The sequence below is a fragment of the Scyliorhinus torazame genome, chromosome 27 (assembly GCF_047496885.1).
Source record: "Scyliorhinus torazame isolate Kashiwa2021f chromosome 27, sScyTor2.1, whole genome shotgun sequence".
NCBI classification, from domain to species: domain Eukaryota; kingdom Metazoa; phylum Chordata; class Chondrichthyes; order Carcharhiniformes; family Scyliorhinidae; genus Scyliorhinus; species Scyliorhinus torazame.
This window is the reverse complement of record NC_092733.1, coordinates 14,762,728-14,789,541: the sequence shown is the minus strand read 5'-3', so window position 1 is coordinate 14,789,541 and position 26,814 is coordinate 14,762,728. Positions and strand designations below refer to the sequence as shown.

Genomic DNA, 26,814 nt, shown 5'->3' with positions numbered 1-26,814 from the left:
AAACTATCTAGAATTCCTGATCACTATCTCGTGACCCTTGTGGATGCCAGCTAAGGAAAGCTTGGGCTTAGCTGCGATACCTCCTGCAGTCAAATAGCATTTTAACCTTCACCTTTTAAGCTCAAATATGAAAAACGGGTATTTGTGGCTAATTAGCATCTGTGAACTAGCCTCGGATCAACTCCTGCAGGAGAAAACGAGGGGAATAAATTGGAAGAAAAAAAATGATGGAGAATTATATTGACTTGGGAGGTATGATTCGTTTTTGCACAGCGTAAGGAGGGAGGGTTAGTTGGATGTTATACCTTCAATCATTCTGGGTCTTCAAATACACAGCGTGACTAAACATTTCAAAATTTCATGGATCAGTCATAACAAGGAAACTTGTTGTACATCACACTGTAATTCAGCCTTCAGATTGCAAACATGGTTCCTGAATAAATGCCATTATTATTACTATATTTATTTTCATTTCAATATTCAGATCTGACTGATGATTTGGCACTCTCCTTTCAATTCTAGTTTCAAATTCAGCCATTCTGGGATAAAAGCTCTTTCTAGCTGAGAGGACCAAAATGTTATATCAAAACCAAAACATGGCAGAATTTGGAGCTGGGAAATAACAGCAGAAAATGCTCGTTAACACTTAGCAGGTCTGACAACATCTGTGACGAGAGATAGTGAGTTAACGTTGCAAGTCGATGACTTTTCCCCAGAACTGAAACATGTTAGATTTAACAGCAAGTTGGAGCCAGGTAAAAGAGGGGTGGGGAATGTAGAACAAAGGGAGGGGGAGGGATTGTGATGGGGTGAAGGGCAGGAGTGATTAAATGACAAAAGTGAAAATCGAGCAAAGCAAAAAGCAGATGTGGATGGGACAGGGAAAGAAACAAAAGATGGGTTCAGCGGAGGTGTAAATGGTTACAGCAGAAGGGCAGAGAGGCATATGGGAAATCTGGGAAACAGGAGATATTGGCCAGAATTCACTGGCTGTTGGGGATTTTCTTTACCCGATGGCAACGCACCCCCGCCCACGGGTTTCTAGGAGAGAATCCCGCTCGCTGGGGAATGGTGCGCCACCAAGAAACACACAGCTGGGGGACTGGACAATCCAGCCCATTAATTCAGATCTGACTGGGACATGGATCCACAGAATGATAATTAACTAAGATATCGGGGGAAAGTTGGACATGGTGGATTGTGAAAATACACTAAAAGATTGGACAGGCAGTGGCTAGTATTTAAAGAAATGCTACACAACAAATATACATTCTCCTCCTCTAAGGCAGACACGTCCAAAAGGAAAAGATCAACTGCGGCTAAGGCAATAAGTTAAAGATCAAGGATCTAATTGCACAGAAGGATGTCAGAAGAAGTAAGGACTGGGAGCAATTTAGCATCCAGCAAAGGAAGACTAAGAAACTAAGAAAGAGAATATGAATGCAAACTAGTTATGAACATAAAGGTGGACTGTAAAAGCATCCTTAGGTATGTGAAAAGGAAAAGATTAGCTAGGAAAAATGTGGGTCCATTATAGGTGGGGACAAGAGAATTTATAGTGGAGAGCAGGGAAATGTTGGAGAAACTAAACAGTTCATTTGTATCTGTAATACAGATGCAGAAAATCTTCCAGAATTACTGGGCAACCAAGGGACTTGTGAAACTGAGGAACTAAAATAAATTAGTATTAGTAGAGAGGTAGTACTTGAAAACTTAACTGGATCGAAGATTGATCAATCCCCTAGACCACATGAGTTCCTTCCTAGTGTGTTGAAGGAGGTGGCGAGAGAGAGGGCGGATGTATTGGTAGTTATCTTTCAAAATTGGGTTCCTGTGGACTAGAAAGTAGCAAGTGTGACCCACTATTTAAGAAGGGAGGAAGAGGGAGAATGGAGAACTACACAAACCTGCTAGTTTGTTGTCGGCAGTGGAGAAAATGATAGAATCTATTGTAAAGTTTGTGAAAACTGGACATTTAGAAAAGAATGGTAAAATTAGACAGAGTCAACATGGATTCATGAAAGGGAAATTATGTTTGACAAACTGGTCGGAGTTTCTTTGAGGATATTACTTGTAGCATGCACAAAGGAGAACCAGTGGATGTATTTAGATTTTCAGAAGGTTTTTGATAAAGTCCCACACAGGTTAGTAAATAAAATTGGAGCGAAAGGGATTGGGGGAAATATACTAGTATGAATTGAGAATTGGTTAACAGAAAACAGAGAGTCGGAACAAGGAGATCATTCTCAGGATGGCAGGCTGTTACTAGTTGGATACAGCTAGTTGGATAGGTGCTAGGTCCAGAGCTGTTCACAATCCATACAGATGATTTGGATATGGAGATGAATTGGAATATTTCAAAATATGCTGATGACACCAAGCTTGATGGGAACCTAAGTTGTGAAGAGGATACAAGGAGGTTTGAAGGAGACTTGGACAGGCTAAGTGAATGGGCTAGAACATGGCAGATAAAATATAGGGCAGGGTTTTCTGTGCAACCCGCCCAGGAAACGGCCCAACAATGACTGGCAGCGGGATCTGGTCAACAGGATTTCCCATTGAATGCACCCCTAGCCGCTGAGAAATTCCTGCCGACGTGAACAGCTAGAATGTTCCGTCCACAATGTGAATAAGTGTGAAGTTATTCACTGTGGTAAAAAGGAAACAGAAAGGCAGAATATTTCTTAAATGATGAGATATTGGAAAGTGCAGATGTCCAAAGAGACCAGGGTGCCCTTGTCCATGTGTGACTAAAAGCTAGCATGCTTGCGCAGCAAGCAATTAGGAGGGCAAGTGGTACGTTGGCTTTCATCGCAAGGGGATTTGGGTACAAAAGTAAAGAGTCCTGGTGAGACCTCACCTGGAATATAGTGTGCAGTTTTGATCCCTTTATCTAAGATGATATACTTACCATGGAGGGAGTGCAGCAGAGATTCACCAGATTAATTAACAGACTAATATCTATGCCATTCTTTCTGTGTGTAGAACCTCTTTACTACACAATGATTACTTTGGACATAGTGAAATTCTTAATAATTCATAATATAATAGGGAGATGGTGGCCTGGTGGTAATGTCACTGGACTCCTCATTCAGAGGCCCAGGGTAATGCTCCGGGAACTGGGGTTCAAATCCCACCATGCCGACTGGGGGAATTTAGATTCAATTAACAAATCTGGAATAAAAAGTTAGTCTCACTAATGGTGACTGTGAAGCTATCATCAATTGCCATTAAAAAGAAACCATCTGGTTCACTAATGTCCCTTTAGGGAGGGAAATCTGCCGTCCTTCCTTCGCCTGGCCTACAAGTGACTCCTGACCCATAGCAATGTAGTTGATTCTTAACTGCCCCTCTGAAATGGTCGAGCAAGCCACTCATTTCAAGGGTAATTAGGGATGGGCAATAAATGCTGGGCCCAGCTAGTGACCCACCCACATCCCACGAATGTATAAAGAAAAAAATAACCTTTATTATTGAACTTTGGACCACAAATTCAGCCACAGGGAACTTCTGGCCCAGTCTGTTGACAAGTTCCCTTAGATGTTCTTATGCATGGTGACAGGCTAATGTAACAACCACTGGATTACCTACTGCTCTCATCTGTTGTTATCTTACCAAATATACAAACAAAAATGTTTTTAAAGTATCTTGATTTCCCATGGTACCAGTAAACTAAGAGGCAGAAGTGCTGATTTTCTCTATTTCTCTTTTTAGTTTTTCATCATAATACTGCTGATCTTCATAGCTCAAGTTGCAGGCGCTGTGGTTATTCTTGCATTTTCTGGTTTGGTGAGTATCTCTGAACTAAAATTGTTGAATGATATTAGAACAATCCAGGGAAAGAAAAACATTTAGGAGGTGCACGTATAGATTGCACAATAAGGCAGCAAGAAATATAGCTCGGGAGCCGAAGGCAGCATTCAACTAAGCACATCGATCAGATCATAGAGAAATAGAGATTTACAACACAGAAAGAGGCCCTATTTCCCATCGTATTTGTGTCAGTTGTAAAAGAAATTCCAGCCCAATCCCACTTCCCAACTCGTGGCCCGTAACCCTGAACGTTACAGCATTTCAGTTGCAGATCCAAGTGTTTTTTTTAATGTCTCAGGGTTTCTGTCTGCCTTCGAATCTGTGAGTTCCTGACCCCGACCACTCTCTTGGTGAAAGGAATTCGCAACTCCCCTCTAATCCTTCTACCAATTACTTTAAATCTATTCCCCCTGCTTATTGATTTCTCTGCCAAGAAAATGGGCCCTTTCCATCCACTGGAAGCCCCTCATGAATTTCATACACCTCAACTAAGCCTCAGCCCAACTCCTCTGTTCCAAACAATATAAATCCAGCTTCTCCTTATAGATACAATTCTCCATTCCTAGCAGCATCCACATTAATCTCCTGAATTAGCCAATCTTACTTCAGGTAGTTGAACTGCCTTCAGAACCCCGTGTATGGGTTGGACAATCAATCCGGCTTCCTACTACAGAATGAGCTGGAAAATGTACTTCCACAGATGGTGGTTGAGGACAAGATTATCGATAATTACCTCTGTGGTGGACTACTCTGACAGTAATGTTCTAATGTCTCTCAAGACATGTGTGAAGAATGACCAATTGGGCAAGGAATTGGAGATGGCCAGAGACAAGATACTGAAGAAATATATTCTTTTGGAAGCGGAAGGGGAAGGAGGAAAATCTTTATTGCCATCTCCACATAGTTTTTATATTTTCAATATTATACACACTAGTAACAATCTAGAATGTGTTCCAGGCAGGATTCTCTGTTGTGAGTCTGCCTCACTGCCGTTGTCAGTAAAGACAGAGAATTTGGCGCTCAGCCGAATCTCCATTGACTGCAGCAGGATCAGAGAATCCCGCCGGCGTGAAGGAAAGGAGAATCCCGCCGGAGTGAAGGAACGGAGAATCCCGCCCGCGTGAAGGAACGGAGAATCCCGCCGGCGTGAAGGAACGGCGAATCCCGCCAGAGTGAAGGAACGGCGAATCCCGCCGGCGTGAAGGAACGGCAATTCCCGCCGGCGTGAAGGAACGCCGAATCCCGCCGGCGTGAAGGAACGCCGAATCCCGCAGGTGTGAAGGAACGGAGAGTCCCGCCGGAGTGAAGGAATGGCGAATCCCGCTGGAGTGAAGGAACGGAGAATCTCGCCGGCGTGAAGGAACGGAGAAACCCGCCGGGGTGAAGGTAGGGAGAATCCCGCCAGGATGAAGGTAGGGAGAATCCCGCCGGCGTGAAGGTAGGTAGAATCCCGCCGGAGTGAAGGAACGGAGAATCCCGCCGGTGTGAAGGAACGGAGAATCCAGCCGGAGTGAAGGAACGGAGAATCCCGCCGGAGTGAAGGAACGGAGAATTCCGCCGGCGTGAAGGAACGGAGAATCCCGCCGGAGCGAAGGAACGGAGAATCCCGCCGCAGCGAAGGAATGGAGAGTCCCGCCGGAGCGAAGGAACGGAGAATCCCGCCGGAGCGAAGGAACGGAGAATCCCGCCGGAGCGAAGGAACGGAGAATCCCGCCGGAGCGAAGGAAGGGAGAATTAAAGTCTACAAATTCAAGTTATTTCTCACTTTTAAAAAAAATATATATTTTATTCAAATTTTTTTTTCGGCCAAACAAAACAGTACAAAAATGTTTCCCTTTTACAACAATAAAACAATATAAATAATAGTGACCGTTTTTAACAAATAAATAAATATATAAACTAAATGGCAACTGCCATAACAAAATATTAACTCTCCCAAATGATAAAGTCAAACAAGCCAATATACATATCCAAGTAAAAATATCCATACAAAAACACCCCTGAGGACCCACCCGAGCCCCCCCCCCCCCCCCCCCCCCCCCCGAGCCCCCCCCCCCCCCCCCCCCCCCCCCCCCCCCCCGAGCCCCCCCCCCCCCCCCCCCCCCCCCGGGTTGCTGCTGCTACTTTCCCAGTTCCTTTATCGGTCTGCGGGATAGTCAATGAACGGTTGCCACCGCCTGGTGAACCCTTGAGCCGAACCTCTTAGTGCGAACTTTATCCGCTCCAGTTTTATAAATCCTGCCATGTCATTTATCCAGGCCTCCACGCCCGGGGGTTTAGCTTCCTTCCACATTAACAATATCCTTCGCCGGGCTACTAGGGACGCAAAGGCCAAAACATCAGCCTCTCTCGCCTCCTGCACTCCCGGCTCTTCTGCAACCCCGAATATAGCCAACCCCCAGCTTGGCTCGACCCTGACCCCCACCACCTTCGAAAGCACATTTGCCACCCCCACCCAGAACCCATGCAGTGCCGAGCATGACCAAAACATGTGGGTGTGGTTCGCTGGGCTTCTTGCGCATCTCCCGCACCTATCCTCTACCCCGAAAAATTTACTGAGCCTTGCTCCGGTCATGTGCGCCCTGTGCAAGACCTTGAATTGTATCAGGCTAAGCCTGGCACACGAGGACGAAGAGTTTACCTTGCGTAGGGCATCTGCCCACAGCCCCTCTTCGATCTCTTCCCCCAGCTCTTCTTTCCATTTTCCCTTCAGCTCATCCACCATGATCTCCCCCTCATCTCTCATTTCCCTGTATATATCTGACACCCTACCATCCCCCACCCATGTCCCCGAAATCACTCTATCCTGAATCTCCTGCGTCGGGAGCTGCGGAAATTCCCTCACCTGTTGCCTCACAAAAGCCCTCAATTGCATATACCGAAATGCATTCCCCTGGGGCAACCCGTATTTTTCCGTCAACGCTCCCAGACTCGCAAACGTCCCGTCTAGGAACAGATTCCTCAGTTGCACAATCCCTGCTCTCTGCCATGTTCTAAATCCCCCATCTATTCTCCCCGGGACAAACCTATGATTATTCCTTATCGGGGACTGCACCGCGGCACCCGTCATTCCCTTATGCCGTCTCCACTGCCCCCAAATTTTCAGCGTTGCCACCACCACTGGACTTGTGGTGTATTTCTTCGGGGAGAACGGCAACGGCGCCGTCACCAGTGCTTGTAGGCTGGTTCCTTTACAGGACACCATTTCCAGTCTCTTCCACGCCGCTCCCTCCCCTTCTCCCATCCACTTACACACCATTGAGATATTGGCAGCCCAATAATAATCACTTAAGCTCGGCAGGGCCAGTGCCCCCCTATCCCTGCAACGCTGCAAAAACCCCCTCCTCACTCTCGGGGTCTTCCCAGCCCACACAAAGCTCATAATACTCTTCTCAATTTTTTTGAAAAAAGCCCTCGTAACCATCACCGGGAGGCACTGGAACACAAAAAGAAATCTCGGGAGGACTACCATTTTGACCGCCTGCACCCTGCCCACCAGTGACAGGGACACCATGTCCCATCTCTTAAAATCCTTCTCCATCTGTTCCACCAATCGTGTTAAATTAAGCCTATGTAGGGTTCCCCAGTTCCTGGCTATCTGTTTCCCTAAGTACCGGAAATCTCTTGTTACCCTCCTCAGCGGTAAATCATCTATTCCCCTGCTCTGCTCCCCCGGATGCACCACAAACAACTCACTCTTCCCCATATTCAATTTGTACCCCGAAAATTCCCCAAACTCCCCCAGTGTCCACATTATCTCAGGCATCCCCTCCACTGGGTACTCCCCTCCACTTCCTAGAGCCCCTCAGTGCTATGGCCAGGGGCTCAATTGCCAATGCAAACAGTAACGGAGACAGGGGACACCCCTGTCTTGTCCCTCTATATAGACGGAAGTAGTCGGACCTCTGCCTGTTCGTGATCACACTTGCCACCGGGGCCCTATATAGCAGCTGTACCCATCCAATAAACCCCTCTCCAAAACCAAATCTCTTCAACACTTCCCATAGGTAGTCCCACTCCACTCTGTCAAATGCTTTCTCAGCGTCCTTCGCCACCACTATCTCCGCCTCCCCCTCCGGCGGGGGCATCATCATCACCCCTAGCAGCCTCCGTATATTCGTGTTCAGCTGTCTCCCCTTAACAAACCCAGTTTGATCCTCGTGGACCACCCCCGGGACACAATCCTCTATCCTTGTCGCCATTACCTTGGCCAGGAGCTTAGCATCCACGTTCAGGAGGGAAATAGGCCTGTAAGACCCGCACTGCAGCGGGTCTTTTTCCTTCTTTAAGAGTAATGATATCGTCGCCTCCGACATAGTCGGGGGCAACTTCCCCCTTTCCCTAGCCTCATTAAAGGTTCTCGTCAAAAGCGGGGCCAGTAGGTCCATGTATTTCCTATAAAATTCCACCGGGAACCCATCCGGTCCCGGGGCCTTCCCCGCCTGCATGCTCCCAATCCCCTTTACCACCTCCTCCACCTCAATCCGTGCTCCCAGTCCCACCGTCTCCTGCTCCTCCACCTTCGGGAATTCCAGCCGATCTAGGAAATGCATCTTTCCCTCCTTCCCTTCCGGGGGCTGAGCCTTATACAGCCTCTCGTAGAATGCCTTAAACACCCCATTCACCCTCTCCGCTCCCCGTTCCATCTCACCTTCCTCATCCCTCACCCCACCTATCTCCCTCGCCGCTCCACTCCTCCTCAGTTGTTGGGCCAGTAACCGGCTCGCCTTCTCTCCATACTCATACTGTACTCCCTGTGCCCTCCTCCACTGTGCTTCTGCCTTGCCCGTGGTCAGCAGGTCAAATTCCATATGTAGCCTTTGTCTTTCCCTGTACAGTCCCTCCTCCGGAGCCTCTGCATATTGCCTGTCTACCCTTAGAAGTTCCCTCAACAGTCGCTCCCTTTCTTTGCTCTCTTGCTTCCCTTTATGGGCCCTTATGGATATCAGTTCCCCTCTGACCACCGCCTTCAGCGCCTCCCAGACCACTCCCACCTGGACCTCTCCGTTATCATTAAGCTCCAGGTACCTTTTGATACACCCCCTCACCCTTAGACATACCCCCTCATCCGCCAACAACTCCATATCCAATCTCCAGAGTGGGTGCTGCTCCTTTTCCTCTCCTACCTCCAGATCTACCCAATGTGGAGCATGGTCCGAAATGGCTATGGCCATGTACTCCGTCCCTGTCACCTTCGGAATCAGTGCCCTTCCCAGGACAAAAAAGTCTATCCGTGAATACACCTTGTGAACATGGGAGAAAAATGAAAACTCCTTACTCCTAGGCCTAATAAATCTCCAGGGGTCTACTCCTCCCATCTGCTCCATGAAGTCCTTAAGCACCTTGGCCGTTGCCGGCCTCCTCCCGGTCTTAGACCTAGACCGGTCCAGCCCTGGATCAAGCACCGTATTGAAGTCTCCCCCCGCCTCCAGGTCCGGGATACGCCCCAGCATACGCTTCATGAAGTTTACATCATCCCAGTTCGGGGCGTATACGTTCACCAGAACCACCGCCTCCCCTTGCAATCTGCCACTCACCATCACGTATCTACCCCCACTGTCCGCCACTATGGTTTTTGCCTCAAACAGTACCCGTTTCCCCACTAAAACAGCCACCCCCTTATTCTTCGCATCTAAGCCCGAATGGAACACCTGCCCCACCCATCCTTTACGTAGTCTGACCTGATCTGCCAGTTTCAGGTGCGTCTCCTGCAACATGACCACATCTGCCTTTAAGTTCTTTAGGTGTGCGAGTACCCGTGCCCTTTTAATCGGCCCATTCAGCCCTCTCACGTTCCACGTGATCAACCGGGTTGGGGGGCTCTTTACCCCCCCACCATGTCGACTAGCCATCCCCTTTTCTAACCCAGCTCCTCACCCGGTTCCCACGTACCCATATATCCCACCGACGGTGCTCTCCCGTCCCGCCCACCCCGCCCCATAACAGCTCCCCTTTCCCCTTAGCAGCAGCAACCCAGTTAACTCCCCCCCCCCCCCCCCTCCGCTAGATCCCTTTCTAGCGTAGTTGCACCCCCCATGTTGCTCCCAGAAGTCAGCAAACTCTGGCTGACCTCAGCTTCCCCCGTTTGTCCTCGGCCCCTCATTGTGCGAGGCCCCCTCCTTCCTGCGTCCCCGTTCCCGCCACAATTACCATAGCGCGGGAGCAAAGCCCGCGTTTCCCACTGGGCCCCGCCCCTGATGGCGCCGTTCCCTTCCCACCGGCGCCCACAGTTCCCCATACCCTCTCCCCCCCCCCCCCACCCCCCACGAGGGGAAAAGAGAAAAGTTACAAAATTGAAAGATTGAAAAAATTCCCCCCCCCCCTTCCCCTTCCTCGTCCCACATAATCACCCCACCACTTTATTACAGAAGCTTTTTCTCTCGCCAGACTATTCCAGCTTCTCGTCCACAATGAATGTCCACGCCTCTTCTGCCGTCTCAAAGTAGTGGTGCTTCCCTTGGTGTGTGACCCACAGTCTCGCCGGCTGCAACATTCCAAATTTAACCTTCTTTTTGTGGAGCACCGCCTTGGCCCGGTTGAAACTTGCCCTCCTTCTCGCCACCTCCGCACTCCAATCCTGGTACACGCGGATCACCGCGTTCTCCCACCAGCAGCTCCGAGTTTTCTTCGCCCATCTTAGAACCATCTCTCTGTCATTGTACCGGTGAAACCTCACCACTATGGCTCGAGGTATTTCTGCTGCCTTTGGTCTTCGCGCCAGAACACGATAAGCTCCCTCTACCTCCAAAGGGCCCGTCGGGGCCTCCGATCCCATTAGCGAGTGAAGCATCGTGCTCACATATGCCCCAACGTCCGCCCCCTCTGTGCCTTCGGGAAGACCCAAGACTCTTAAATTCTTCCTCCTCGAGTTATTCTCCAGGGCTTCCAACCTCTCCACACACCTTTTGTGCTGTGCCTCGTGCGTCTCTGTCCTTACCACCAGGCCCTGTATTTCATCCTCATTCTCCGCAGCCTTTGCCTTCACGACCCGAAGCTCCAACCCCTGGGTCCTCTGCGCCTCCTTTAGCCCTTCAATCACCTGTAGCATCGGGGCCAACACCTCCTTCTTCAGCTCTTCCACACAGTGCCGCAGGAACTCTTGTTGCTCCGGGCCCCATACCAAACAGCCACCTTCCAACGCCATCTTGCTTCGAGCTTCCCTTCCTTGCCGCTGCTCCAGTGGATCCACTGCAATCCGGCCGCTATCCTCTCCTTTATCCATATTTATCCGGGGGGATTCCCTCCTATTTCACCGCACAGTGATTTTGGCCATTAAAAATTGCCGTTGGGGCTCCTAATAAGAGCCCAAAAGTCTGTTTCAACGGGAGGTGCCGAAACGTGCGACTTAGCTGGTCATCGCCGCACCCGGAAGTTTATTTCTCACTTTTAATTTATGACTTCAAGTAAAACAATTTCTGGAATTGAGTATTTTTTCTTGATTTAATACGGATTTTTAGAATTTGTGGACCCATTAAAATACATTTCTAGTGCTAGATACAAAGACAACCCTAAGGACAAGATAATTCCAGTTAATTGTGTTATATTTGGTCTCTGTCATCATCGAATTGCTTTACAAAATATCCTGACAGATCAACTTAAGGTCATCCAAAACTCTGCTGCCTGTGTCTGAACTCACAACAAATGCCGTTCCCCGATCCTCCCTGTGCTCGCTGACCGACATTAGCTCCTGGTCAAGCAACATCTTGATTTTGAAGTTCTCATCCTTGTTTTCAAATTTTGGGCTGGACGTGCTGAGCGAGAGTTTAATGGTTTACAAGAGTACAGATACGAAACAATGCATCCCAGGAAAGACCCTCGACCTGAGTCCCTTCAGCCCAGCCCGAGTCCTCTCACCCCAACCTCCCTGAAGGACCCCCTCTCGACACCCTGGAGCCTGGAGGCAAGTGTAGGAGGATACACACCCCCTTGCTCCCCCCTCGGAGTGCAAGGCACCAGGTACCACCTTGTCAGGACTTCCCGCCAGCGGGACTCCCGTCTGGGGGGCTGGAACATCCCAGGAGGTTGGTGGATCGAGCTTCCTGCCAGATAATTACATTCAGATAAGTGTAAATGGCAAACAGCATGCTCTCGCCCATTGAGGGAAAGAACCTCCTCGGGGCCAGCGGGAATCTCATCGGGGCGGACCGGGAGACTCGCAACGGCGTCAATCCCGTTTTTGCCTCATGCGTGATTCAATGGGCCATCGCAATTCTCACCTGGAGCCCGTATCCTCGGAGGAACCCCCCAATATCGCCATATGTGGCTTACTGTCATAATAAAGACCAGGAGCCAATGAATGTCTGCAAACACAGGGCTGATAGCGGAAGAGGATTTGGTGTGAGTTCAGACACAAGCAGCAAAGCTTCAGATCAAGTCAAGTTTCATTTGTTAGGATATCTTGAATAACAGTTCAGGTAATGAAAAATGAAATGAAATGAAAAATGAAATGATGGTAATGATGGAGACTACAATACAACACAATTACCTGGGATTTATTTTGAACTTTAGATATTTTATTATGTTAAAGGCACAATATAAATATAAGTTCTGGTTTACTTTATACAAAAATAAGTATTATCAGTATCAGTAAAGCAGACGTAAAGGTAGATGTTGCAGATTGAACAGTCCATATCAATAAAAAGAATAAGCTCCAACTGAATGCCAACCAAGCTGAATGCTGTCGTTAAATCTAGCCTCTAGAACCAGCAAAACAAAGATAGCTTAGATCATCTATTTTAATTATTTCGAAATTACAACGTTGTGCTTGAAAATAGCCTTGGCTCTTCACTTCAAACTTATTTCTTAAACAAATCTTTTTGCTTTTTTTCAGGCTGACGTTTTTATTAGTTACATTCAAGTCTGGGCAGTGAACTCAATCAAAAAGGATTATGGCCAAGTTTCTGACATTACCACAATATGGGATACAGTCATGAAAGAGGTAAACGATGTATAGATTATAAATGTTTAAAATTTATAAGTGTGGAATCTAATATAGAGTTCAGGCTCTTTGATAAGGCCACGAAGGAGTCCACACCAAGTAGTTAAAAAAAAACACCTGGGGTTTATTTACAATAACTATTATATACATCTCGTGGTAGATCCCAATTGGGTCTGCCCCGCTGGTGCCTAACTGTCCGACTTTATACACCATACAATTATATATTGTTTTATATATTGTTTAAAGGTCCCCTTTAAGGGGGAAGTTCATGTTCTACAAGGTTCATGGAGAAGTTAAACGCACGGCAACACTCTCAGGATGTTCTCCATTACTCGTTGAAATACAGCACAGGCAGAGGACACCCAGAAAGGCAGACGGGTGTATTCGTAAAGGCCTCTGAGTGTATTCATTGTAATTTATTTCCAGGAGGCTGCACCCAACTCAAGCTGTAAATACACATAGCTTATATCGAGTTTTGTCAACGAGCATCCACCCGCCAACTTCGCGTCAAGATCTTCAATGAAGGGCAGGGGTAGCAATTCATCGGCATCCGCCTGGTACTGGGTCACGTCCTTCATCGAGTTGGACAGTCTGCCGAGGCCCTCAGCCATGGATGTCACTGACTGCGGCACACCTTGGACACCTCCACTTATGCTGCCAACGTCATACACCAGGCTCTCCACTGAGGCCACCACCCTGGCAGTGTTGGCCTTGGTGCCACGCATTGCTGGCGCCATCTCCTGCGTCTGTAGCTTCTGGACCCCTCTATTCGGCTACGGACCTGCTCGACTGTCACTGTCATCCCCCTCTGAATATCCTGGCCACACCCTTTTGTCTGCATCAGCTCCAGATAAACCTGTTCCAGATGCTCAGCATCTGACTGGGATCAAGCTGGGTCTTGGAATCCAGCAGACCTCTGCTCGCCTGGGCGTTCCTTCCGCTACCTGATATGCATCAGCAAATGTATGATGCTCACCAGATTATGCCCCAGAAGCCTGACCACTAACGTAGCCCACCGAGGTGCGTGTCTCTGCACAGGTGGAGGGTGGGGATGACAACTGTGACGCATCGACTGTAGCATCCTTGGAGATCTCCTCCAAGGTGTTCTCCTGGGAGCCGGTGGGGGGACCACCCTGCATTGGCCGGCGACATCGGCTGAACGTCTTGTGGGAGGATGAACACGTGGTCAGTGAGAGGGATGGGTCAGCATGTATGGCAGTTCACGTGTGCCAGGTCATCCGGGTGGGGCCAGGTGGGTCCTCACCTCTGCAGCGTGTGCCAACCTTCACATCGGTGACCGCTCAGTTCTTGGCCACCCCAAGACCCATTCCTCGAATGTGGTGAGGATTCTGATTTCCGCGTGGCACGTGGTCTGAAATAGCCACTGCCGAGTATTCCGCACTCTTCACCCCAGGTATGAAAAAAATCGATACACAAATATACCTTATTTGCCAGTGGAAAAAAACGAAACCTTACCTCTGTGGTGCATAAACCACCATGGATTTCCCCCCCTGTCTCTTCCATAAATGCCGTTAACTCCTTTGCTATTACCAAAGGCACCAACGGTCTGGGCCTAGAGCGATCCAACTTTGGATCCGAAGCGCAATTCCCCCTTCTCCCCCACCCCCCTAAAATCAGCTGGTGTATGTCCAGTTCTGGAATGGTAGCCATCAGCCATCTCATAAACTTGACGTCATCCCAATTCGGGGCATAAACGTTCACCATCACCACAGCCCTCTTCTCCAACGTATCTGTGACTATCACACCGACCCCCCCAGGAGAGCCACCACCACAACCTCCTGAAAATGGACCCCCCTGCTAATCAGAATCGCCACGAGACAAAGAAAAGCCCCTGGTCACTGTCAGTTCCCCCTCCCCCTCCCAATGCTCCCTCCTCCCCTTTCCAGGTGCCACATCCTCACCATCCCTCCATCACACAAACACAAAACTATGGCTAGACCTATTGTGCGCCCTCCCAACCTGGCAGCCCCACCAACCTGAGGTTTAACCACCATGACCTATTCTCGAGGTCCTCCACTTTAAGTCTTAGGCCTTTATTGCTTTCTGCCACCATCAGCAATTCTGCCTCCCCCGAGGCAAACTGATGCTCGTGTCTCAGTAAGGCCTCCTCCTTTTAGCCTTGTGCCTTCACCATGTTCAAAGTTTGCACCAACTGTTCATGGAACAAGCCCAAAGCCTCTTCAATAGAGGCTTTAAAAGATCCCTTAATTTCCTAGACCTGCCGCTCGAACGGCCTGTCCATTTGTTTGCCGAACCTTTCAAGCTCCTGCGCCATGAGCACTCCCAACGTGTCTAATGGGCACAGCGGCCACCTTCACTCCTTCCTTCGACGGGCTGCCCTCCTGAGACTTTTGAATATATTGAAATTCTTTGTTGACGATTTTGACATATCCCAGCCTGGAGAGAGTTCACCTGCTCAGCTCACTGGGTTTGGGCACCAAATCCCCCAGAGAAAAATGGGTAGAAGGGATCAAATGCCAAGATCTTACCAGGAGCCACTTTCTGTGCATCTTTTTTTTACATGACCTCACCAAAAGTTCCCTGTTTTTGTGATGTTGACTGAGGGATAAACATTGATCGGAACACTGGGGCAAACTCCCCTGCTCTTTTTCAAAATAGTGTCATGGGATCCACTGGGCAGGCAGGCGGGGCCTCTGGTTAACTTCTCATCTGAAAGATGGCATCTCTGACAGTGCAGCACTCCCTCAATACTGAACTGGAGTGTCAGCTTTGATTTTCTGTTCAAGCCCTGGAGTGAGACTTGAACTGGTGGACCTTTAACAGGTAAATGCTTCTTCTTGCCCATCACTTTTCTTTTCAGCCATGTGGAAGTGAAACCGTTGAGGAGTTAATGCCCTGAGATGTTACACCGATATGATTTTGAAAGACATACAGCAGAATTCTCCGTTGATGGGATCCTCTGGTCCACCGGCAGCGCACCCACGTCCCACGGGTTTCCCGACGGAGTGGGGTGGCCACAATGGGGAACCATTGTGGCTGGCTGCGGGAACAAAGAATCCCGCTGCCGGCGTGGGCGGGCCACGTTGGAAAACGCGGCTGGCGGACTATGGCATTGCAGATGAATATTGGCTGCGCAACTTTAATTAACAACAGGAAACCCAAATAACAATACAAAGAAATCCAGATATACTGTATAATGTTTTACATTAAAGCCACAGCAATCCATTGAAATTTCTTAGCAGCATTTTGGTGTTTCTTTAGCAATGTCGGATATTAAAAAAGAGAATGTTCTAAAACCACAATCTTTTAATAGATTTCTTTCTTTTTTTCTTTTCCAGTTCAAGTGTTGCGGGTTCAATAGCTACAAAGATTTCGCAAACTCTTCTTCCTATTATTTAACATCAAAGTATCCTGACGATTGCTGCCGCACTCCATATCCTTGCTCACTTACTGGCATTGATCATAATGTACCGGTAATGTATGCATTCATAAACACTTTTACATAAACATCTCATTTTTTAGGATATTATACCTGTACATAATCTGCTATAGCTTCCTAAAGACTCAGCTAATTAAAGCAGAGAGTATCACATTCAATAGCATTTCCATTGCTGAATCCCCCACTATCAACATCCTGGGAGTTACCCTGGACAGAAACTGAACTGGACCAGCCATATAAATACTATGGCTACAAGAGGAGGTCAGAGGCTAGGAATGCTGCATTGAGTAACTCACCTCCTGACTCCGCGGAGTCAATCCATTATTTACAAGACACGGGGAGGCAATGGCACAGAGGTATTGCCATTGGTCTAGTAATCCAGAGACCAGGGTTTGACCCATGGCAGATGGTGAAATTTGAATTCGTAAAAGTCTGGAATTAGTTTAATGATGACGAGTGTCGTAAAAATCCATTTGGTTCACTAATGCCCTTTCAGGAAGAAAATCTGCAAAGCTGTGTGGCCTACATGTGACTCCAGACCATATAGCCATTGACTGCAAAAGCAAACCATTCAGTTCAAAGGCAATTAGGGATAGGCAATAATGCTGGCCATGTCAGGAACGTGATGGAATACTCTTCATTTGCCTGGATGAGTGCAGTTTCAACAACACTTAAGAAGCTCAACATCATTCAGGACAAAGCAGCTTGCCCCATTCATAAACATTTGCTTCCTCCACCACAAACGCACAGTCACAGCAGTGGGCATCATCTACATGATGCAGTGGAGCAACTCAACAATATACCTTCGGCAGCACCTTCCAAACCCACGACTGAACGACAATGACAGCAGACAAATGGGAACACCACCACCTCGAAGTTCCACTCCAAGTAACACATTATATCAGCATTTCTTCACTGTCACTGGGTCAAAATCCTGGAACTCCCTCCCTTACAGCACTGTACCTACACCACATGGACTGCAGCTTCTCAAGAAGATGTGCCAACAGTCTATAGTCTCACCCCCAGTGCCACGTGCTAGCGAGTACAGAAATAGGAGAATAGCACAGATGAATGTGTGGCTTAAGAATTGGTGCAGGAGGGAGGGATTTAGATTCCTGGACCACTGGGGCCGTTTCTGGGGAAGGTGGGACCTGTGCAAACGGGACTAACATCCTTGCTAATGGATTTGCTAGTGCTGTTGGGAGGAGTTTAAACTAATTCAGCAAGGGGAGACTGTTAGCAGAGTAGGAACACAGCATTACACAGAAAAGCAATCAGGTCGCAGGGAATATAGCGGTAGTAAGTTTCAAGGGAGTAAGACAAGGTTGATGGCCTCTACTTTAATGCCAAGAGTATTACAGGTAAAACTGATGAGGTAAGGGCGAGGATTGACATGTGGAATTGTGATATAGTAGCAATCATGGGTATGTGGTTGAGGAAAGGGCAGGATTGGCAGCTCAACATCCCGGGATATAAAATCTTCAGGCGAGAAAGAGGAGGGGGCATTGCATTATTAGTTAAGGAGTCAGTTACTGCAGTAAGTAGAGATTATATCTTGGAGGGCTTTCAAATGAAGCTTTGTGGGTAGAGCTTAAGAATAAAAAAGGGACCGCCAATCGCTAGGTGTTTATTATAGACTCCCAGATAGTCAGCGAGAAATTGAAGAGAAAATATGTGCGCAATTCGCAAAGGTGTGTAAAAATAATAATAGGGTAATTATATTAGGTGATTTCAACTGTCAAAACATTCATTTCATCGTGTTAAGGGCTTAGATGGAGTGGAGTTCTTAATGTATACAGAACTTGTTAGCTCAATATGTAGAGGGTTCAACAAGGGATGGGGTAGTGCTGGACCTAATTCTGGGGAATAAAGCTGGATAGGTGGTTGATGTGTTGGTGGGGGAGCATTTTGGTGAAGCGACCACATGTTACAATTTAAGTTTGTTATGGACATAGAAATTAACAAGTTTCAAAAAATGTTTTTGGATTGGGGGAAGAGTAGATTTTAGTGGGGAAATCTACAGAAGAGGGGTGGGGGAGGTTCAAAAAGGAAATGGGAGGGTACAGGCCCAACATGTTCCCTCTAGGGTAATAGGAAGGAGTAACAAGCTCAGAAAACCATTGATGATCAGAGATATTCAGGATACGATGAGAAGGAGAAGAGAGGCTTTTAGCAAGTATAAGGAGAGCAAATCAACAGAGGCAATAATGGAGTACAGAAAGTGAAGGATGGAGCTTAAGAAAGCAATTAGGAGAGCAAAGAGGGGATTTTTAAAATTTGTTCATTGGATGTGAGCATTGCTGGCTGTGCCAGCATTCTTTGCCCAGCCCAGTGGGCACGTAAGAATCAGCCACATTGCTGTGGGTCTGGAGTTACATACAGACCAGACCAGGTAAAGATGGCTGCTTTCCTTCCCTAAAGGACATTAGTGAACAAGATGGGCTTCTACGACGTTTGACAATGGGTTCACCTTCGTCATTAGACTTCTAATTCCAGATTTTTATTGAATTCAAATTCCACCAACTATCCTGGCGGGATTCAAACCCAGGACCCCAGGGAACCCGGGTCTCTGGATTACTGGTCAAGTGACAATACCACTACGCCACTGCCTCCCTGAGAAAGCTCTGGCTGATAAAAATAGGGGAAATCCAAAGATATTCTATAAGTATATCAATGGTAAAAGGATAACCAGGGAAACAAACCTGTTGGACTTTAACCTGGTGTTGTAAGACTTCTTACTGCTCTCTAAAGAGCAAGAAGTAAGTCCTGTTCTGGGCTGTCTGAAAGGGCAACAGCGCAGACTCCCAACCATTAGCTCCCACTAGCTGAGATTCTGCTGCCTCGATGGGCCATGTGCTTCTAAAAATGCCACTGCCCAGTACCAATTATTCTGATCTGAGATTTTTCAAATTTACCCGCAAGACCATAAGCCCATATACTCAGCATTCTTGCAGTGTTTCTGTGCTCAATATTTTTAAGGGAGGAGAAAGGCAAAAAAAAGGTAAGAAAATAAAGATTTAATGTAATTTTCTTAATTGTTCTCAGGGTTGCTACAGCCAATTGCTCAATTTTCTGAAGAGCCACACCAAGATTCTTGGTATCGTCGCTTTGGTAATTTGCATACTAGAGGTAATGTGGATTCACAGCACAGAAACAGCCTGTTTAGCTCAACTCTTCCACGTGTGTATTTATGCTCTACTCGAACCTCCTCCCATTTTTCCTCATCAAATCCACCATTGTAACCCTCTATTCCTTTCTTGCTCGTGTGCTTGTTTAGTTTCCCCTTAAATACTTATATATTACTCCATCAAAACCTTTTCATCATTTTAAAGACCCCTGTTAATTCACAGCGCAGCCTTCTTTCACCAAGAGAAAAGAGACCCAGCTTGTCAATCTTTCCCTGGCTAAGTATATCTACACACGTCTAGTATCATTCTTGCAAATCTGTTCTGCACCCTCTCCAGTGCCTCAATATCCTTTTTTGATAATATAGTGACCAGAACTGTACTCCAATTACACTCTAATCAAGGTGCAATACAGCTCAGGAACAGGCCCTTCGGCCCTCCAAGCCTGTACCGGTCATGATACTACCCTTAGCCAAAAGCCTCAGCAATTCCTTGTGCCGTATCCGTCTATACCCATCCTATCCATGTATTTGTCAAGATGCCTTTTGAACGCCGTTAATGTATCTGCTTCCACAACCTCCCCTGGCAACACGTTCTAGGCACTCTCCACCCTCTGCATAAAAAACCTGCCTCGCACATCTGTTCTAAAATTTTCCCTGTGGACCTTAAATCTATGCCCCCTGATGACTGACCCCTCCACCCTGGGAAAGAGTGCCTGCCCATCCACTCTATCCATGCCCCTCACAATCTTGTCGACTTCTATCAGGTCACCCCACAACCTCCGTCGTTCTAATGAAAACCGTCATAGTCTATTCAGCCTCTCCGCATAGCTAACACCGTCCAGACTAGGCAACATCCTGGTTAACCTCCTCTGCACCCTCTCCAAAGCCTCCATATCCTTCTGGTTACAGGCTTAGCATTACTTCCATACTTTTCAATTCTATTCTATTTTATGCCTCAGCTGGAAATGTTTACAATGGGAATGGTGACTGCATTTATGGAGTATTAGGGTTAAATTATAAATGGGTTAAATTATGCGGACAGGTTACAAAGACAGCTTACACTCTCCTAGGTATATGAGAATAACGGGTGAGATGTTTAAGCTGATTAAAGATGTTGCCAGAAGAGATACAGAAAAACTACTCCTCTTTGGGCAGCACGGTGGTACAGTGGTTAGCACTGCTGCCTCACTGCACCAGGGACCCGGGTTAAATTCCGGCCTCGGATGATTGTCTGTGTGGAGTTTGCACTTTCTCCCCGTGTCTGCGTGGGTTGCCTCCGGGTGCTCCGGTTTCCTCCCAGTCCAAAGATGTGCAGGTTAGGTGGATTGGCCACGCTAAAATTGCCCCTTAGTGTTGAAAAAGGTTAGATTGGGTTACTGGGGTACGGGTGAAGGTGTGGGCCTAGGTAGGGTGCTTTTTCATAGTGTCGGTGTAGACTCGATGGGCCAAATGACCTCCTTCTGCACTGTAGGGATTCTATGATTCTATAGAATGGGTTGGGCAATCAAAATAAGAAAGTATAGTGTTGAATTTAGAGAGACCAGTCAGAGTTGATGGCCGGGATTTTCCGCTCTTATTTATGTCGGGTAGGTTTGGCGGTGAGAGCGGAAAATATCGCAAGGCCTTAGTCGCTTTTACCAGCGACGTAAATGCAGGATGTGGTCGACACTTCGCCTATCAGTTGTGTGCTGCTTTCCTGTCATTCAAGGTCGCTTATTAGCTTATCATTATCAGGCCCATATGCCGGAATCGCACCCCCACTTCAAAAGTCCATCCATGGCGGTGTTATAACAGAACGGTGTTGTAACAGAATGCCATGATGCACAATCTTTGCAAAAGGTGTGCACGTGGTGAGCAGAACTCCGAGGGGAGCTTGGAGGTGGCGGAGCAGCTCCGCGTCCTCTTGGGAGAGGAGGGGGAGGAGTTGAGTTGGGGGTTAAGTAGGGGGGGGGGGAAGGGGGTGAAGAGCAGAGTGACCAGCCTGCCACTTTTCAGACTTGTGGTAAAAGGCAAAAAGGGGAGATGGAGAATACCATTGCGGGGGCAGGGGTGCCCCTATGCCCTTTCAAGATGCCTGTCAAAAGCCAGCATTGAGCACTCCTGACCTGATTAGCTCCAATGCGGAGATAGACATCTCCTCCTCCTCTGTGAACCCTGACTGCAGTGTGGTGGGGGTGGGGTGGGTAGGGGGCCCTTTCAAAAGATAAGTTCAAAAGGTGGCCCAATGCCAAGGCACACTCCATTTTGCTTGCTTAAATTGATTAGTGGCCGCAAAATATTCACCCAAGGCATTAGTTGCTAAGTTCAACAGGCAAAGCTTGCACTGCAAACTATTAATCAAATACGAAAATCCCAGCTCTCATGCAGTCATCAAAATGCCTCTGACAGCTAATAAACAATCAGTCCCATTGTTATTCAAAGCCAGTTATTCAAATGAATTATCGGTATTTTCTTAAATTGAATATTGGGTTTGACTAAATTTGCTGTGGTAAATTATTATAAATTCCTTAAAGTATAGTCTTAATATAAATTCCTGTCTGCAATTGTGTGTTTACATCATCCTTCCGAAGACTGAAGAATGAGTTTGGGTTTTCCCTTCTGAGATTTATTTTGCCTCAATTATGCGAAGGTTCTAACTTTTTGATTCTCTGAAATTATCTTAAAATGTTTACAAGGTATGAATGTGTATATTTAATGTGTTGTAAACTAGATGCACACTAATGCAATTAATTGCAAACCTTAGTGAATCTTGCCATTTTCATGCGCACTAATGCTCAATGGTTTATGGAAAAATACAGGGGGTGGTATTTTCTGCCCCCCACCCACGGTGTGTTTCTCGGCAGCGGCATGCAGCAGTTGGCTGATGATGGGATCTTCTGGTTCCACCGCTGTCAATGGAATTTCTCATTGAATCCAGCACCGGGGAACCCGCGGCAGGGGGTTCACCATCGGGGGGCCCAAAAGATCCCGCTGGTGAGAATGGGAGGAAAATTTGTAATCTTTATTGTCACAAGTAGGCTTACATTAACACTGCAATGAAGTTACTGTGAAAATCCCCTAGTCGCCACATTCCGGAGCCTGTTCGGGTATCGTGAGGGAGAATTCAGAATGGCCAATTCACCTAACAGCACTGTCGGGACTTGTGGGAGGAAACCGGAGCACCCGGAGGAAACCCACGCAGACACGGGGAGAACGTGCAGACTCTGCACAGACAGTGACCCAAGCCGGGAATCAAACCCGGGATCCTGGCGGTGAAGCAACTGTGCAGATCATGCAATCATGTCGGATCCATCAAAAAACTTGCGTTTTTAAATAATGCAACACATATTCCTCTATGGGGTTCCTCTTGGAATTGTGAGTTATTTAAGATTTGACATGAGTTTTTTCTGCTTGGTGTTTTCCTCCTTCCCATTTGTGTACTGTTATAATATCAATAAATGTATGCTGACTGTTCTCTTCTTTTCAATGTTACAGATGGGGGCGATGGCAGCATCCATGATACTGTACTGCCAAATCAAAAAACAGGAACAGACCGTATGAATATGGAGCAGGAATGATATATTTGCTGTATCATTTTATTTTACAATTTAGATTTCTTTGAATTGCATTTGTTTATTATTAGACAAAGGGTGTTTGTTACAAATAAACTAAAAGGCTTCGCAATACCAATATGCATCATGTGCACAGGATGTCAATGGAACAAGAATGTGATCTCCTTCCAGCAATGACCCCACTTTAACTCGCTTTGCCCAATTACTGGGTTTTGGACTGGACAGCCTCGTTTTCTCAGTGTACGGTCTAGAAGTATTGTAATGTAGTGGCTTTCATCATTGTGATCACTAAGGTTTGCAATTAATTTTTATCAGTAAGAAAGCCAATCTCATATACCCATTACCTTGCCCTGCCCCTAATGGTTTGACCTTGAACAAAAATATCAACCCTTGTTATAATAAAATCTGCTTCCCCCTCCCATAAGGAAAGGAATTAAAGATACAGCATAAAAAAACTCCAACCTGCATTTGGAGGTTCATTATGGTAATCTTGCCATTTTCATTTAAAGAAATGGGAAAACAAGAAAACTTTGAGGCGATTCACCAGCCGCACTGCACCCAGCTATGTTGCAGCAGACATAATCTGGTTCACACCCTCGCTGGCTGTGAACCAGATTAGCACATTTAAATCATCATTTAAATATCCTGGATCAGCCGGTTCTCCTGACTCCTGGTACCTCCCCCCCCCCCCCCCCCCCCCCCCCCCCCCCCCCCCCCCCACCACCACCACCACCACCACAGAGTGAGAACGGCGGAAGTCACTACTGGTCTCCACCGCTGAAGACCAGACTGGATGCCGACACCAAGGGTGGGGTGGGGGGGGGGGAGACTCTGAGGACATTTAAGCCATGAAGCCCCCGGGTGATCAGGGACATGGGAGGACATTGCCATTGTACTGCCCGTCACCCTGGCAGTACCAGGGAGCCAGGGGGCGTGGCTTGGAAGAGAAGGGCTTGAAGGGGGAAGCATTTGGTAACCCCCATAGTGGGGGTGTCACTTACCGGGGGGGGGGGGGGGGGGTGCCTAGTATCGGCGATTGGGGATGGGGTCTCAAGGAAGTTCCATTTGGAGGGCCCCTGATGCCAGTGAGCCTTGGAAGGGATGGGGAGGTTGATGCCAGGTTTGAGGGGGGGGGGGGGGGGGGGGGTCTTTGAAAGGTGTGCCCCGATCTCTGTGAAACCTGACATGCTGGCGTTATTCTATCCCACACCTCTCAGTGACGGTGCAAATTACACCCCACTCCAAAAAAATGACCAAAAATGCGAGCATATCGCGAGGCAAATTATGCTGGAACAGCTGGCACGAATCACCCCGATTTTCTCGCCCGAAATGACTTTTCTGTGGAGAATTCCACCCATTTTATCAATAGTGTATATTTTAGAATAATTTTCAGGCAAACATAATTGCAATTGGTTGGGTAGGATTTTCAAAAGAAGGCCAAACAAAAAGCAGAGATATTCGGTTGTTCCGCATACATCTTTCAGGTACTGGACAATCTTCTAAATGTACAATCCGGTAAGCAGGAAGCACACACTCATTTCTATCTGAAGAGGCACTGCCCACCACATTAGAGAAGGTTGTTGTACTGGCATCAGGAACATGTATTGGGAACAGAAACATTCAAATGTATTTTATTAAAATCAGAGTCCTTTGCTTCTTATGGGACCTGTTCATAATTGTCAGACACCCTAGCGTTTAACTTGCTTCATGCTGAACTCACATATACATGGTGAGAACTGGCAGAAATGTTCCTGCACTTATCTGATTGAGGAACTGAGATGAGCAATCCCACATTAAGGCAACAAGGGAAGCCCTAACCCACCGTCTGCTGATCACATCCCTCTTCTTCACACACCCGAGTTTCACATAATCCTGATCTTCAGCTACAGCTGGCTACTACTGTCTGCAGCAGAAATAAGTTTCACGGTCCAATATCAGGGGTTGTAGCCTGTGCTTGAATTTCTCGGCCGAAACTTTGTGAGCAAAGCATAAACATTCCTTGTCTGTTGCAGCTGATCAGACTCCTTTCCACGTGTAGAGCAGCACTGTATAATAGTTCACACTTGCTATGCTTTTGCAAGGGTTTTACTTGTTACTTCAGTTCAAGATATGCTTATCACTGTTCAATGGAGAAGACCAAAATAATTTATTAGTGCGAATAGAAAATCCAAAGATTTTTCTTTTGAGCCTTAATTGTAGTGGAGGGGAGAAATCATCAGTTAAAGCCTCTTTAAAACATTGCTAATATCAGGAAAAAAGAAAAAACATTAAAATAATATGCTGCTTACTATATAATAGACATTATAGCAACACCTTTGCCAATCAAATACTTCAGGTTGTATTTGATTTAAAATATTAATTTCCCTCTGTAAGTTTGTACCTCTGGCATTTTACACATTCTGCCATTAATAAAAGGTCCCTATTTGCAAAAGTTAGAGTGAAGTGAAGGGCGCAGGAGTGAGGGGAGAGGGAAATATATCTGCTCTCTTTGCACAAGTTACCACTCCAGAGAATAATAAGTTCCACACCACAGTACTGGGTAAGCTGGAAGCCTTTTGGAAACTACACCACAGCTATGCAACTACTGCCTTCAAAGTCCAAAAGTCTTTCTGGAACATAGAATGGAAATGAAGTCCTCATAAGAAAGTTAGAAATATTACTAACTTGTCCAGAAAGTTGCAGTTCAATGGTTTCTCATTTCTTAAAAGTTTGTATAACAAGCTCAGGGTGATACACAGAAAGTCATTTCTACCTAAACATTCGGACTATGAATAATTAACAGTGGAGTACTTCCATAGCTCTGAAATGCATCTGTGGATGACTGAATGAAGAAGTTGCGAAAGTTAGAATATTATCACGCCATTGCTCTCAAATGCAGCTTAGTAAAAGCAGAAATTAAAACCTTTACCATCAATAATAACTTTAAAAACAGGAGTCCTTATTTTTGCTTGATGTACAAAGAGTAAAATTAAAAATTATTTTAAATTTGGCGAATCTATCAGAGTTTCATCCTGACTTTTTTTAATGTTAATAGTTTTGACAGGATCTGTCGCTCTATTACAGGAAGCAAATGTTTGATGTTTGAAAAAGGCAGTGTATTGATAAACCTCCCTGCTCAAAAATAAATTACGTTACATGGTTCCAAATTAAGAGTGCAACGGAAATGTTAAATGGTAAAGCAACAAAGCTTTTAAATTTAAATATTATTCATGAAAAGGAATCGGGAAATTCATGTAGAACCTTTTAGGAAGTGACAGATCTTTTTTTTTAAAAGAGCAAATGTTCCAATTGTATTTTTAATATCCACTTTTCTGCATTCACCTGCTATAATTTCCAAATTATATTTGACTAATAAATGATTATCTGAATATATTTGTGGTCCGCTTATTTTGTTTTATTTTTCCATTTTCTGTTCTGTCAGGAAAGTTGACATCTATATTGAAATACAATCATTAAGCACTCTTCTTAAATGTTTCTTTCTGATATGAAGCTGTACACTATCGGGGAGCCACACGATTACCGCAGAAATTCACAGACGAGCCCAATCTTCATCTGAATCATGCTGGGACCAGAGTCCTAGCAAATCGCGTAACTAGGGCTGTGGATAGGGCTTTAAATTAGATGGCGGGGGGTTCAGTTGTAGGGGAAACTAGAGAACCCAGTTTAAAGGAGGTGGTAAGAGTGCAGGTCAGCAATGTGCTGGATGGTTACCAGAAAATAAAAGTGAGAGACAGAACAGGTGAATGTCTTTATGCACCAAGGAATTATAGAAGAGTAGGGAAATCTAACATTTAAACAATTTCAAAAGCTTTGTATCTAAATGCAAGAAGCATTTGTAACAAACTTAATGTGCTAACAGCGCAAATATAAACAAAAGATTATGATTGATGTGGATTACTGAAACTTGGTTGTAAGGAGACCAGGTCTGGGAATTGAATATCCAAGGGTACGCAGTTTTTCAGAA

General features: G+C 46.5%; 1 protein-coding gene across 2 annotated transcripts in view; it reads left to right on the top strand.

The window, feature by feature from the left end:
- LOC140403389 (tetraspanin-1-like) overlaps positions 1–23,530 on the top strand; it is a 53,996-nt gene extending 30,466 nt beyond the window's left edge. For both annotated transcript variants that reach the window (XM_072491321.1, XM_072491322.1), the window contains 5 exons: positions 3,715–3,789; positions 12,644–12,751; positions 16,072–16,206; positions 19,218–19,301; positions 22,774–23,530. In XM_072491321.1, coding sequence (XP_072347422.1) covers positions 3,715–3,789; positions 12,644–12,751; positions 16,072–16,206; positions 19,218–19,301; positions 22,774–22,839 — 468 coding nt within the window. In that variant the 3' untranslated portion in view covers positions 22,840–23,530. The remainder of the gene's footprint in view (positions 1–3,714; positions 3,790–12,643; positions 12,752–16,071; positions 16,207–19,217; positions 19,302–22,773) is intronic.
- The last annotated feature ends 3,284 nt before the right edge of the window (positions 23,531–26,814 follow it).